This window comes from Lactuca saligna, chromosome 3 (assembly GCF_052625555.1).
Source record: "Lactuca saligna cultivar CGN05327 chromosome 3, ASM5262555v1, whole genome shotgun sequence".
Taxonomy (NCBI): domain Eukaryota; kingdom Viridiplantae; phylum Streptophyta; class Magnoliopsida; order Asterales; family Asteraceae; genus Lactuca; species Lactuca saligna.
The window spans coordinates 210,505,236-210,518,850 of NC_136419.1; the positions used below are offsets into that span (position 1 = coordinate 210,505,236).

The 13,615-nt window shown below is 37.0% G+C and overlaps 1 protein-coding gene across 2 annotated transcripts in view; it reads right to left on the reverse strand.

Annotated features, from left to right (window-relative positions):
- Positions 1-7,914: 7,914 nt before the first annotated feature.
- Positions 7,915-13,615, reverse strand: part of LOC145034134 (AP-1 complex subunit gamma-2-like) — a 29,508-nt gene continuing 23,807 nt past the window's right edge. The window contains exons 1-9 of one of the 2 annotated variants that reach the window (XM_078982511.1): positions 12,096-12,264; positions 11,538-12,008; positions 10,808-11,110; positions 10,576-10,717; positions 10,292-10,465; positions 10,028-10,103; positions 9,016-9,108; positions 8,787-8,907; positions 7,915-8,101 (exon numbers count right to left, since the gene is read on the reverse strand). In XM_078982511.1, the coding sequence (XP_078838637.1) occupies positions 10,346-10,465; positions 10,576-10,717; positions 10,808-11,110; positions 11,538-11,569 (597 nt within the window). In that variant the 5' untranslated portion in view covers positions 11,570-12,008; positions 12,096-12,264 and the 3' untranslated portion in view covers positions 7,915-8,101; positions 8,787-8,907; positions 9,016-9,108; positions 10,028-10,103; positions 10,292-10,345. Of the gene's footprint in view, positions 8,102-8,786; positions 8,908-9,015; positions 9,109-10,027; positions 10,104-10,291; positions 10,466-10,575; positions 10,718-10,807; positions 11,111-11,537; positions 12,009-12,095; positions 12,265-13,615 lie in introns of those variants that run through there. The other variant, XM_078982514.1, reaches the window with a different exon arrangement.

A 13,615-nucleotide genomic window follows, 5' to 3' on the forward strand; every position in this document is an offset into this window, starting at 1 on the left:
ATGCTCGTTTGATGTAAAAATGTGTAATTTCCCAAGTGTAACTATCTTTTAACAAAATATAGTTTGTACATTAAAGTTTAAGTGAGGTTATCACTAAAAATGTAATGGGTAAATCATTGTAGTACTGTAGTTTTGTATTATAGGAACTACTGCTGTACTAACTACCTTAAACCGTATTTATATGAAGGTCTAATGTGATAATTGCACCATACTATTGACTGATAACAACGACATAAAGAACGGTCGTAATAACGGAATGACGTTTGGCACCCGCAGACCTGCAGGTCCGGCTGTAGCTAGCAGCAAGGTGTAGGATAGTCAGTCCAGTATAGATCTATACACAAACTCAACGCTCTCCCTCCAACAGAATTCTGGCTACAACTCGGGCCATGACATTTAAGGCATGCTCCGATACAGTGGATCACAATTGTTAACGTATTCTTGTATATGAAATGAACTGTTCTAGTATAGTTATATATGTTCTTTCTCTAGTATAGTTGTATATGTTCTCTGTCTAGTATAGTTGTATATGTTCTCTTTCTAGTATAGTTGTATACATTCTCTTTCTAGTATAGACTCATGAATGAACTGACTCATTGATCAAGCAGTTGTAATAGTATGATCCTATGTTACCCCAATGGTAACTTACTAATGGTGTGTCTAGTACGTATGAATATGGAAGTACTTTTATGTCCATATATGTATATTTGATATATAATTAATATGGAAACAAACTTCGGATGGTAACCCGATATTCCACCAGACCACATCCAAATCGAGGAAAAAGAAATAGGGTAGGTGGCTTTCCTAAGCCCTTTAAACATTATTTATACATCTATACATATATGGGCATGCAATTTATAAGTAGTAAAACAAAGTTTAAGTAAAAGCATTTGATAAGTAAAATAGTTTGTAACACATTTTTAAGTAAAACAGTTTGAACAGTGATAAAATCATTGGTTCCTAGTTATTAATCACATGTGATTAATGCAATCACATGTGATTGAAGCAATAACTATAAGTATTTAACTTGTATCCCCCCCCCCCATAAAGTATTTAAACATTTAAAATTATTTCAAAGGTTGATTTCAGGGGTATGAACTCACTTGGAAGTTTGAAGATAGCGAGATGGAAAACCGGGCCGAGTTTCGTCTCGGGAAACGGATTTTTCTCGAGATTCTCGGGAATCTCGGGAGTAAAATCGACCCTCGGAACTTGAGCAAAATGACCAGGGCTTCGGGTCTGAATGGGCACGGAAAACGAGGCAAAACGCAAGAAAATAGAGAGAGAATGAGCAAAATTTCTGGAAAGCCTCGCATCCCTTTTATAGGGGCTGAGATGCCTCGCGTACGCGGGGCGTACGAGACGTCACAGCTTACCGCATCCTCGGAAGAAACATCGGAGCGACGTGGATAGGTCGGAGCCCTTGATTTGAGTACGCGGGGCGTACGAGGGTACGCAGGGCGTACTCCGGTCTTATCTGCTGACTCCCTTTCGGATATTATCAAGAGTTTTTATTTATTTTTATATTTATTTTAAATAAAATTCTAAAATTCATATCTCCTTCATACAAACTCCTTTTTCGACGTTCTTTATATCCACGCGAAGGTGAGACTACGATCTACAACTTTCGTTTAGACTCCGTCGGCTAGTTTTGAATTTATTTTTAATATTATATTTTTAATAGGTCGGGATAGGAAAAGTCTGTTAAAGTTCCATAACTTCTTCATCTGACGTCCGTTTTCGTCAGACTTTTTACCGTTGCGCTAGTATTGTTAAGCCCTTCAATTCTCATTTAGATTGTGTCGGCCAAAAGTCTCTCGATCTCTATTTCGAGTTTTTAGCTGTCTACTGTTATATCTGTAACTTAGAAAAATCACAACTTCCTCATACGAAGTCAGATTTGGACGTTCTTTTTATGTACGTTTATGGCTTGATGATATCTAAAACATGCATTTAGATACCTAAGGCCAAAAACTATTGTATTGAAACTTCGCGTTTTACGTTTATCAGTATTGTCGGTTTTGCCGAGAATCTTCGGTTGGTCATAACTTCTTCGTTATAACTCGGATTCTAGGGTTCTTTATATGTATGAAAACCTTGACACGATTCCTACTACTTTATTTAACCCAAATAAGATTTTTTGAAAGTTAATTTTTGACCTAAATTTGACTTGCGTTCCATCGTATTGCCTCGAAATATCGGGTTGTCAGAGCTCCTCTTCAAGTGGAACCAAGAAAGGTTTCATCACTCCTTCTTCTGACCCAAAAGAGACTGAATGCGTCTATTTCCATGAAAGGTCTCATTGGAAGCGGAACTGCCCAAAGTACAAGCAATATGTGAAGGATGGGAAAGTTAAACCCAACCGTGTTGGTATTTACACTATCTTATCTAATAACTCACCCTATTCTAACTCTTGGGTCCTTGATACCGGTTGTGGTATTCATATCTGTTCTGATTTGCAGGGACTAAGAAGAAGTGAGAATGTGGAGCAAGGAAGAATAAACTTAATCATAGGGAATAGGAAAGTTACACCTGTCACCAAGATTGGAGTTTATACTTTATCCCTAAGTAGTGGGTTAAATTTAGATTTGAATAAATGTTGTTATTCGCCAGAAATGGCAAGAAATATTATTTCATTTCATGCATTGTATAAACAAGGTTTCACCTTTTCATTTGATAATGAAGTTGGTTCGATTAATGCTTTCTTTAATAATGTTCTTTATTTTAAAGCATTACCTTATGATGGTGTGTATGAACCTGTATTTGTTGTAGATAACTTAGGAAATAATGTTTTGTGTATTGATTCTCCTAATAATAATAACTTTGATAAAGCATCATTAGGGCATTGTCATCTTGGACATATAAGCAAGAAACGCATAGGCCAACTCCAAAAGGATGGAGCCTTGGAGTCGTTTGACCTAAAGTCAAATGATAGTTACGAATCATGCTTACTTGGAAAAATGACAAAGTCACCTTCACAGGATCATGTGAGAGGGGTGAAGGTTTGTTGGACCTTGTACACACGGATGTGTGTGGACCATTCAAACATGCCACAAGGGATGCTAATCGTTATTATTTGACTTTTACTGATGATTACAGTAGATATGGATATGTCTACCTAATCAAGCATAAGTCAGAGACTTTCGCAAGGTTTAAGGAATTTAAACAGAAAGACGAGAATCAGCTGGGCAGGACATTAAGATGCTTCAATCCGATCGAGGAGGTGAGTATCTTAGTTCAGAGTTCCTCGACTATCTAAGGGAATGTGGGATTGTCTCACAATTGACACCTCCCAGGACACCACAGCTGAATGGTGTGGCTGAGAGGCGTAATCGAACCTTGATAGACATGGTTCGTTCCATGATGAGTCGAGCTTCGCTACCAATCTCATTATGGGGGTATGCCTTAGAGACTGCCGCCCATATCCTTAATCTTGTCCCTACAAAGAAAGTTGCCAAAACTCCTCACGAGATGTGGACTGGTAAAGTACCCAAACTAGACCACATCAAGATTTGGGGTTGCGAGGCTTTCGTGAGATGCGAGACTCATGATAAGCTCGAACCTCGAAGTGAGAGGTGTATTTTTATCGGCTACCCACAGCAATCGTTTGGTTACCTCTTCTACAGCCCTAGTGATAATGTGGTCTTTGTACCAAGAAGAGGAATCTTTTGAGAAAGAGAGTTTATAAGCCAAGGAGACAGTGGGAGGTAAATTAATCTTGAACAAATTCAAGAGTCAAGTGGTGAAGGAACTTCAAGCACTAGCCCTCAACTTGAGGAGGAAACTCCTGTTGAGCCAATTGATGAATCTGTACCTCTGAGGCGTGCCACGAGAGTTAGGAGTGCACCTGATCATTACTATCGATTCCATATTACTGCAGAAGGTGAGACACTTATTAGTGATGGGACACTAGTAGGTTAAGATGACCCTAACAGCTATGAGGAAGCCATGGTAGGCCCCGAGTTTACTAAATGGAAAGAGGCTATAGATAGCGAGATACAATCCATGTATGACAATCAAGTTTGGAACTTGGTTGAGAATGTACCAGGTCGTAAGATAGTACGGTGCAAATGGATCTTCAAGAAGAAGACCGACATGGATGGTAATGTACACACTTATAAGGCTCGAGTGGTCGCAAAGGGCTTCTCTCAAATTCCTGGAGTGGATTATGATGAGACCTTTTCTCCTGTAGCCAAGATTAAGTCTATTAGGGTTATGTTAGCCATAGCTGCATTTCATGACTATGAAATTTGGTAAATGGATGTCAAAACCGCTTTCCTTAATGGAAAGTTGGCTGAAGATGTTTACATGAGTCAGCCAGAAGGTTTTGTCAGCAACGAGTACCCTAATAGAGTGTGTAAGCTTGAGAAATCCATTTATGGATTAAAGCAAGCACCTCGCAGATAGAATCTTTGCTTTGATGAAAAGGTCAAGGAATTTGGCTTTTCTAGGAGTGAAGATGAATCTTGTGTGTATGTCAAGGCTAGTGGGAGTATAGTTAGTTTTTTTTATTGTATGTGGATGACATACTACTCATAGGAAACGACATCCCAACTCTGTAGGAAGTTAAGTCCTGGCTTGGGAAGTGTTTTGCTATGAAGGACCTTGGTGAAGCTTCCTATATTCTACAGATAAGGATCTTGAGAGATCGGAGTAAAAGACTAATTGGACTTAGTCAGAGTACCTACTTGGATAAGGTGCTGAATAGATTCAACATGCAGGACTCCAAGAAAGGAGAGTTACCCATCCAGAGTAACGCCAGATTGAGTAAGACACAAAGCCCTAGCACTGAGGCTGAGATAGCAGAAATGAGTTGAATACCTTAGGCTTTGACTGTAGGATCGATCACGTATGCTATGACGTGTACTCGACCTGATGTAGCCTTTTCCCTTTGCATGGTTAGAAGGTATCAGGGGAACCTTGGCAAGGCACACTGGACTGCGGTAAAGAATATCCTCAAGTACCTACGGAGGACTAAGGACTGGGTCCTTACCCTCGGTGGGAGTGATGACTTGAGAGTTGTAGGGTATAGTGATGCTAGCTTCCAGACTGATAGGGATAATTTCCGCTCTCAGTCAGGCTGGGCCTTTACCCTAAACGGAGGAGCAATTTCTAGGAAGAGTTCCAAGCAAGAGACAGTGGCTGATTCAACTTGCGAATCGGAGTATATTGCCGTGAGCGAGGCGGAAAAGAAGGCTATATAGCTAAAGAACTTCATCGGAGACCTTGGATTTGTACCAGCTATTAAAGAGCCAATGGAAATTTTCTGTGATAGTGAAAGCGTTGTTGCGTTAGCCAAGGAACCAAGGGATCACGGGAGATCCAGACACATCGACAAAAAAAACCATTTTATTAGACATCGAATAGAAGAAGGACTCCTCGTGGCAAAGAGGGTATCATCGGATGAGAACCCAGCAGATCCCCTCACGAAGGGACTGACTCGGGTTAAGCATCTCCAACATGCTTGGAGCATAGGGCTGAAGGATGATATTAGAATTAGTAGTTAGATAACCTCAAAATTTGTAAAGTGCAATTGACATTAGATGATGAATAAAAGGTGTTTTATTTATGAGTAAAGTGTTGCTATCTCTTGTCAATCGTTTACTATATTTCTTTTGCATGTTTTGACTTCCAGAATAATTTTGTTTGGTATAACATATTATTCAAACCTCCACAGTCGGTCATATGTCGGAAGCAGGTATGAACCAAGACTGTCATGATTGGTTGTAGAGGTCTAAGGTGTTGGACAAGGCTACAACAATCATGAGTGCTCATAAGTTCTGAGCGTTGGACTCAACCCACGCTCACTGGAATCAGTTCATGGAATTCTATCTCGAGTGATCGTGAGACGGTAATATCATATAAGTCTTCAAACCTAGAGATACGATTTGTTACTTACAAGTTGGTTATGCATTGATTGTACGAAAACGTATTGGTAACTCAATGTTATAAAACGTGCTTTTGTGTATAATTCAATGAGTGGTAGAACAAACATATGAGTCGAAGTTTATCTGTTCCTTCTTGGATTAGAAGCTGATATTCGGACCCCTCGATGATTTTGTTTTGACCTATGTACCGGGCCCGGTCAGAACTAAGTTGATGTGTTCAATTAAGTTCTTTGCCAAACAAATTCGAAATCGAGAAACAAACTGTTGGACAATAAGTAAGACATTGTTCCATGTATTTGTCCTACTGATATCTAGAATAGAGGATTATATGATCACTTATCTTAAATGGCGTACCATCATCTTCTTAGTTCCGAGAAACCTTGAAAAGAGCTACGATTGCCGATCGGTTCCTGAAATCATACTTTTAGTAATAGTTATTAGACTTATCCAAGTGGGAGACTGTTGGATAAGGTGTCTAAGTCCATAACTATTTCTGGTATGTACTTGACCCGACCCGGCATGGTCCATTTGGGTTGCATGGCACCATGAAATTGGATAGACTAAATGAGAGAAATAACATTTGGAGATTATTAATATATTATAAGTTCTAATATATTAATAATATTATTTGATTAGTTTGATCAAGAATTGATTTAGAATTAATTAAGTGATCAAAAGATAACTAATTAAATATATGGGTTGATTGTGTAAATCATCCATATCTTGTATAGTGGCTAAGAGGCTCCATGGATTATCAAGTTGGGTTCCACCGATAGGATGCTCCATGGGAGTTACAAACCCATGGGTCATGGAAATGAAGAGTCATGACACATTAGGGTTTACATGGTGTAACCCTAGATGTGTCAACACTATATAAGAATCCTATTCTCCACCAAAATCGGTTACACATATGAAACAAGAGGGCTAGGCCGATTTCAAGAAGTATGCATTCTATCAAAATTCTTTCCAAGAGCATTTGGTGTTGTGTGAAGCATTTGAGGCATCACACTTGGGGTGCTAGGCTCACAAGGTTTCAGGGAACATAAGCTACAACAAGGTAAGTTATTATATCTTTCATTCAAGTTAAAATTGTTCCCCATGTATGCTAGCTAGGAATATAACCTTGGAATTCAACTTTGCATGATAATTAGACAAACATAGATCCAAGGTTATTAGAGTTGCATGTACACTTAGGAAGTATTAGACTGCTCAAAACCCATCATAACTAAGATATTTGAATACTTAACTAATACTATAAGTAAGGTAGTTACTAGTACATCGAAATCTAAACTACGAATTAAGTATCAAAAGGACAGCTAAACACTTAGGAAAATATGGGATTTTCCTGGAATAACGTAACAACTCGTAAACGAAATAAGTAACGAAATGATAACTAAACTGTTTTTACATAAGAAAATATGGGATTTTCTTGTATAAATAGCCTTTTACGACGCTCATTGAACTCACCAGCTTAATCACTACTAGAAAAATAGCCTTTTACATAACAAAACTGCTTATGAACTCACCAGCTTAATCACTACTAGAAAAATAGCCTTTTACGACGCTCATTGCGCGTTGTAAAAGGCTCAGACGACGCGCAAATGCGCGTCAAGGAAGGCCCTGTCATAAAGAGAGACGACGCGCATTTACGATGCACATTTACGACACGCAGTTATGACGCGCGTTTACGACACACAATGCGTATCAAGGAAGGCCCTGTCATAAAGGAAGACAACACACATTCGCGTGTCGTTACCTTACAACGCGCGTGTTGATGACACGCAATGCGTATCAAGAAAGCCCCTGTCAAGAAAGGCCATGTCATAAATGAAGATGACACACATTTTTGCGTATCATACTTTTAAATGTTAAAAAGAATATTATTTATAGATTTACTTATTTTCAAATTAAATTTGTATTTAATGTTTCATAATAGAAAATTAATAAAATATCATATACAAAATATAGAATCCATTGCATAAATTTAATGTCATACAGTTCTATTTCTTACAATATATAAATTTGCATCTAATCTACTATGTACATCGAATTTCAACTAACTAAAGTTGCATCTTGCCTTTCATAATTCTTTAAGACTAATGCTCCAAACAGCTGATTATATGGATAAGCAGTTGTACATTGGCCCATCTCACTCAATAATGACTTAGCAAAATTCAACTCCAAGTCTTTACTGCATCTTGCTGATAATGCTGCAAGATTTAAATAAAATTCAACTCCAAGTCTTTACTCAATAATCAAAATCCCAAGAGCAACATCCATTGTAGAGGCAAGTTCATTTTCAAAACAAAACATAGTATTTATAATGATAAGGATGTGGAGGGTATACTGTAAAAACTCAGACATGGCTATAATGGAGATAACAGGGATAGATATATATACCTTAAACAAATTAGCTTCCAAATCAGATTGAGTGTTGCAAAAAAACTAATATATGTTAAGGTAGTATTTGGAGGATGTAATATGATGACATACACGTCCAGAATGCTATTATTTATGATCTTGACCAACACCAAGGGCATTATTGGTAGAAATAATGTTACTATTTGTAGGGTTGAGAGGGATAATGTATCCTCCCTTTTTTCATGTACTGAAGCTCCCTGTTAAATATATTATGGTTTTCTATGCATATGGGAACATAGGGAGGCATCCTATGGGGGTAGATTTGTCATTTGACATACCGGTGACTGAACTGAAGGTGAAGACAAAGCATTTTCATGAAATTTTTTGTTCATATGAATTCCTTCTACATAGGGCAATTAAGCCAACTAACTTGACTAAGTTGACATGGTTTCTAATTGAAACTAGTCTCTAGATGATGAATGGAATATAAATTCAAGTAAGGTTTTGAAGTTTGAACAAAAGATATGTTGTTACCTTAACGAGGCCATGTGGAATTACTAACCATCAACACCAATAGGCCAATGCGGAGCCTTAGCTGCAACAACCAGGCATTGCAGAATTGCTTGCTCTGCCTTAATTATAGATATTGAAAACGCTACACCACAACACAACACAAAGATATTAGCCACTTTTTTGCATCAGAAAACAAAATGAACTTAACAAACCTCCCATATCAAGAGAAGTCATGAATGACCCTACATACACTGTAACAACAACTACTCCATGTTCCAGCTCTAAAATAGGAACAACCTTTCCAGCAACAATCATCAGTTCCATTACAAGTGTCCTCCCTAATCTGAGATTTACAATTTTCAAATCACAAATCCAATTTGTTAAAAAGAAATACATAATTAGCAATCTTATTTACTTTGAAAAAGATAAAACAATATGCATATAAATAGCTTCTAAGTTATGACTTCCCTTAAAATGTTAATGTATAGGGTAAGAATACCACTTATCAAAGGGCAAGAAGCAACTAAGAAAGAGAGATTACATTGGATACCCGTTAATCATAAGTACAACACAACTCCTACATTTAATTGGAACATATTTAAGGTTCATATTTGAGATAAAAGTGTATATTTATTGGTTATGGCTCATATGAGGTGAGATATCGCTTAATCGCTTAACCCGCAAAAAATCCATGTCACAAAATATAATAATAATAATAATAATAATAATAATAATAATAATAATAATGAAAAAAATAGCAGGATATCGTCCATAAAACAACCAATTCTGCAAATATCCAATAACATGGTAGAACCAATGGTGATCATCTTGCATAATGGAGTGGAGTTGAGGAATTGACATGCCATAAATCATTTATTTCTGTCTGTTAAAATACAACTAAGCAGTTGATGTGTCAAAAAATTTAAAAACTTATGCTACATCATACACATAAGTCATAGCAGGTTGCATGAACCATTGTCCTATTTTGAAACAACATTGCATATTATGTATAACAACAAACATTATAAATCAAAAAAATGTGAAACATTGTTGTCGTATAAATAAGTAACTAACCCTAAACAAGGAATTTCATAAATTCTTATAATTTTGAATTATATATCACAATTCACAATGAGGTTTATTAAAATAAAAGCTAACATGGGCAAGAATGTCATTCATGGAATCACTAGCATCAGCATCTCCATGGCCCAAAACACGTAAAAGGCGAAGCAGTCTTATATGAAGAAAAGGGTCTACAATACCTGAAACATCATATTCAGGAGCATATGGGCTGTTGAAAGCATCCTTTAAAACTTTCACCAACAACTCTGTGCATTTCTATACCAAAGGAAGAAAAAAGAAAATATATCTCATCACTAAAATTACTAATTTGCACTTATAGAATCATATGTCAAACAGTTCTTAGCGCAAAAACACAGTAGAAAGATAAAGAAAGAGAACAAGAACTAGAAGAAGAAAATCCCAACAAATAATAGAGGATCATTAACAAGATCAAGTATATTTACCTTCCTGAAAAATTCAAGAGCCTCTTCATTAAGGTTACAGAGATCTGTACAGAGCTAGATTGCTGTTAAAAGAACCCTATGATGTTTTTCTTTAAGTAAGGAAACAACAGGGTTGACAAAATTTTCTGCAAGGTCAGGGACCTTCTTTACAATCCTTATTGAGCACAATGCTGCCTGTAAATTGTAAGAACTTATGTGAGTATGATTCTTCATATGAAATGTGAGAATTAGATGAAACATCCTTGAGAGATCATGAAATGAAATAAATGTTAACATCAGCTTACTTTCTTACGAATATTTGGATCTCGAAATTGCAGGAATCTTTCAACTTTAGGTGCAAGATCACGAGCCATTTCTGCAGAACATATGTTACCCAAAGCACAAAGAGCTAATCCCACAATGTACTGATTGGTGTGGTTAAGATCTCTGCAGATGAAAAAAAAAATTCTCACGTCGACCATGTTGCTTGAACACAAGATATAGGAAAGATAAGAGTGAAGAAAGACAAGAGCATACTGCTTTAGTGAATTGGTGAAAAGCATCAAAACTTCTTGTCTTTCATCAAGAAGCAACATAAGTCCCAGATATCGTATTCTCTTTTCAGGGAATCCAGGAGTTGCTATAAGTTTCAAGCACTCCATTTTTCCAAAATGTGTGGGGTATCCTAACATGTGAATGAAAATGAGCTTTGCCAAGTTACTGTGTCTGTAATCATTATCATGATCGCTAACTGATGCACGAACAAAAGCACATTCTTTTCTAACAACAACACGCTCTTCTGCAGCAGTTTTGCAGGCTCGTATTGCCCTAATCATGTCCCTGCAGTAGACCAATAATGTTTCATTTACAGTTTCAGACCCAACTAATTAACATCAAATTACCCATGTGGTATGAAATGTAGTAAAATCTTTTGCAGGTGAAGGATAAACGAAAAAGATGGAAAATCTTAAGTAGAAAGACATATGGTTTGCGAGGGATGGTTCATGACAAAGTTCATGGATTATCTTCATACCCAGATTAGGATCTTATAAGTTGGTGACAATGTCTTACTCATTTGAGTGACCCATCCAATCAGGAAATACATGGATGAATTCCATTAAATGTACGCAAATCAAATGCCCTAACTCTCAATATAGACAACTTGAGATAACGTTAATACAAATTAGGTCGATATAAAGAACTAGTTCAAAATTGATCACGAGGAAAAGCTTTAAAACATAAGATCAGTTGTAAACAAGCCACTCACCTTAGACGCGTCCCAGACGAAAAGGGATTCATGATTGGGTCGGTTTTAAAAACCGCGAGAGAGCTCGATCAGATCCAGAGATGTTTAGTGCAAAAATGAACTATATAACCAGGTCATAGACCAGTGACTGCAATTATATGTATGTTTGATCAAATCGAGATCTGGGGAAAGGTCAACTATGAGGATCTGAAGGGGAATTTGAGATCTGTAGCCTATGGATGCTAATGAAAACTTGATGATGATGGCCAAAAATCTTGATTTCTCTCGCTAAATTCTTCCACTTTCGCTTCGGTGGGAGAGATGTAAGCGAGTATGCATCTATCTTTGTTTTTCCCTTTTTGAAAAGCGGAAGACGATGTATAGAATACAAAGCACTTAAATCAAATGAAAGTATGCAACAATGTCTCATTTTATTTCTTTCATTTCTCAAATCGTATTCTTTTATATTTTTGTGAACCTGGACTTGTATGACTGCAAAAAGAAATAAACCATTTACATGAAGGAGCATGCATATGTACAATAAAGCTGAATCAATAAATAGTAATAGTTGAGGTTTACCGAGTTATTTCAGCATGTCACTGTGGCAATATTGGTGCTCGACATACTACAAGAGTTGAACCAGTAGGAACAGGGGAACTGGTTGCTTGACTCAGTTCTAAGCAAAATGGACAAATGTGAGCCCCATCACAGATAACGAGTTTGGAGCCTTAACTTTTGCGTTTTCTTGAATCACCATTCAGGCTTTCTGAATCTCTTATTGGTTCTGAATTTTTTTCTTTATATGGATAGCCTACACAATTTTCATGTCGCAAGCATCACAGACATCACATTGTACCCAAAAAAACTTTATACTTTGAGATTTCACTTACAGCCCCACACACATGCTCTTTCTTCATTCCTTTGATGTTATATTTCTGCTCTCCAGCAACTTGTATTGTCTTGTTTCTTATATCATCAACATGTATGTCCGATTTTCTATTGTGCAAATATACAGGCAAGCAGCTCAAAGGGTTTTCCTAGACCCATTTCATTTGTTGTTTTTATAGAAACAAATCAGTAAAAACATCAAAAAAGATATATGAAATATTATAAAAACAATCGGATTCTTCTGGAATTAGGGTTCTAATATGGCTTAAGATATCAGGGAAGAAGAAGAATAATAAGTGAAGAAATTGTACGTGTTCCAAAAGTGAAGAAATTGTAGGTGTTACACGAAAAATTAAGATATCAGGGAAGAATAAGAAGAAGAAGAAGAAGAAGAAGAAGAAGAAGAAGAAGAAGAAGAAGAAGAAGAAGAAGAAGAAGAAGAAGAAGAAGAAGAAGAAGAAGAAGAAAAGAAGAAGAAGAAGAAGAAGAAGAAGAAGAAGAAGAAGAAGAAAAGAAGAAGAAGAAGAAGAAGAAGAAGAAGAAGAAGAATAAGAAGAAGAAAAAGAAGAAGAAGAAGAAGAAGAAGAAGAAGAAGAAGAAGAAGAAGAAGAAGAAGAAGAAGAAGAAGAAGAAGAAGAAGAAGAACAAGAACAAGAACAAGAACAAGAACAAGAACAAGAACAAGAACAAGAACAAGAACAAGAACAAGAAGAAGAGACTAGATGAATAACGGTAAGCACGACATACCTTAGTGCAACCAGAAGAGAAGAATCAGACCTGCTTCATTGAATAGAATGAGATATTTCTTGAAATCAGACCTAGGGCTTGTAAGCAGAACAAAAAATCATGATAAATCATGCTCAGTAAAGCATACCTTAGTTCAATCTGAGCTAGGGCTTGTAAGACCCTAAATCGTTGGCGTTGTGTGGGATGAGAAGCTGTAAGGCCCTAAATCATCGGCTCTAGGATAGAAGTAGATGGAGCATGTAAGTTCTTCACACTTTCAAGCATAATTGTTACCCAATCGTCAGCTCAAGCATAATTGTAACCCAATCATAGTCACTCAACGTGAAAATATGCGATTTTGGAACGGTGGAACTCTGTGGCGAAACCGATAGCAGCTTGGAACGAGATTCAAGTAAGCCAAATTCAAGATTCGTGAAATTCTAGGGCACACGAGGCTACATGTTGCCTGAATTTCAGTCTACCGG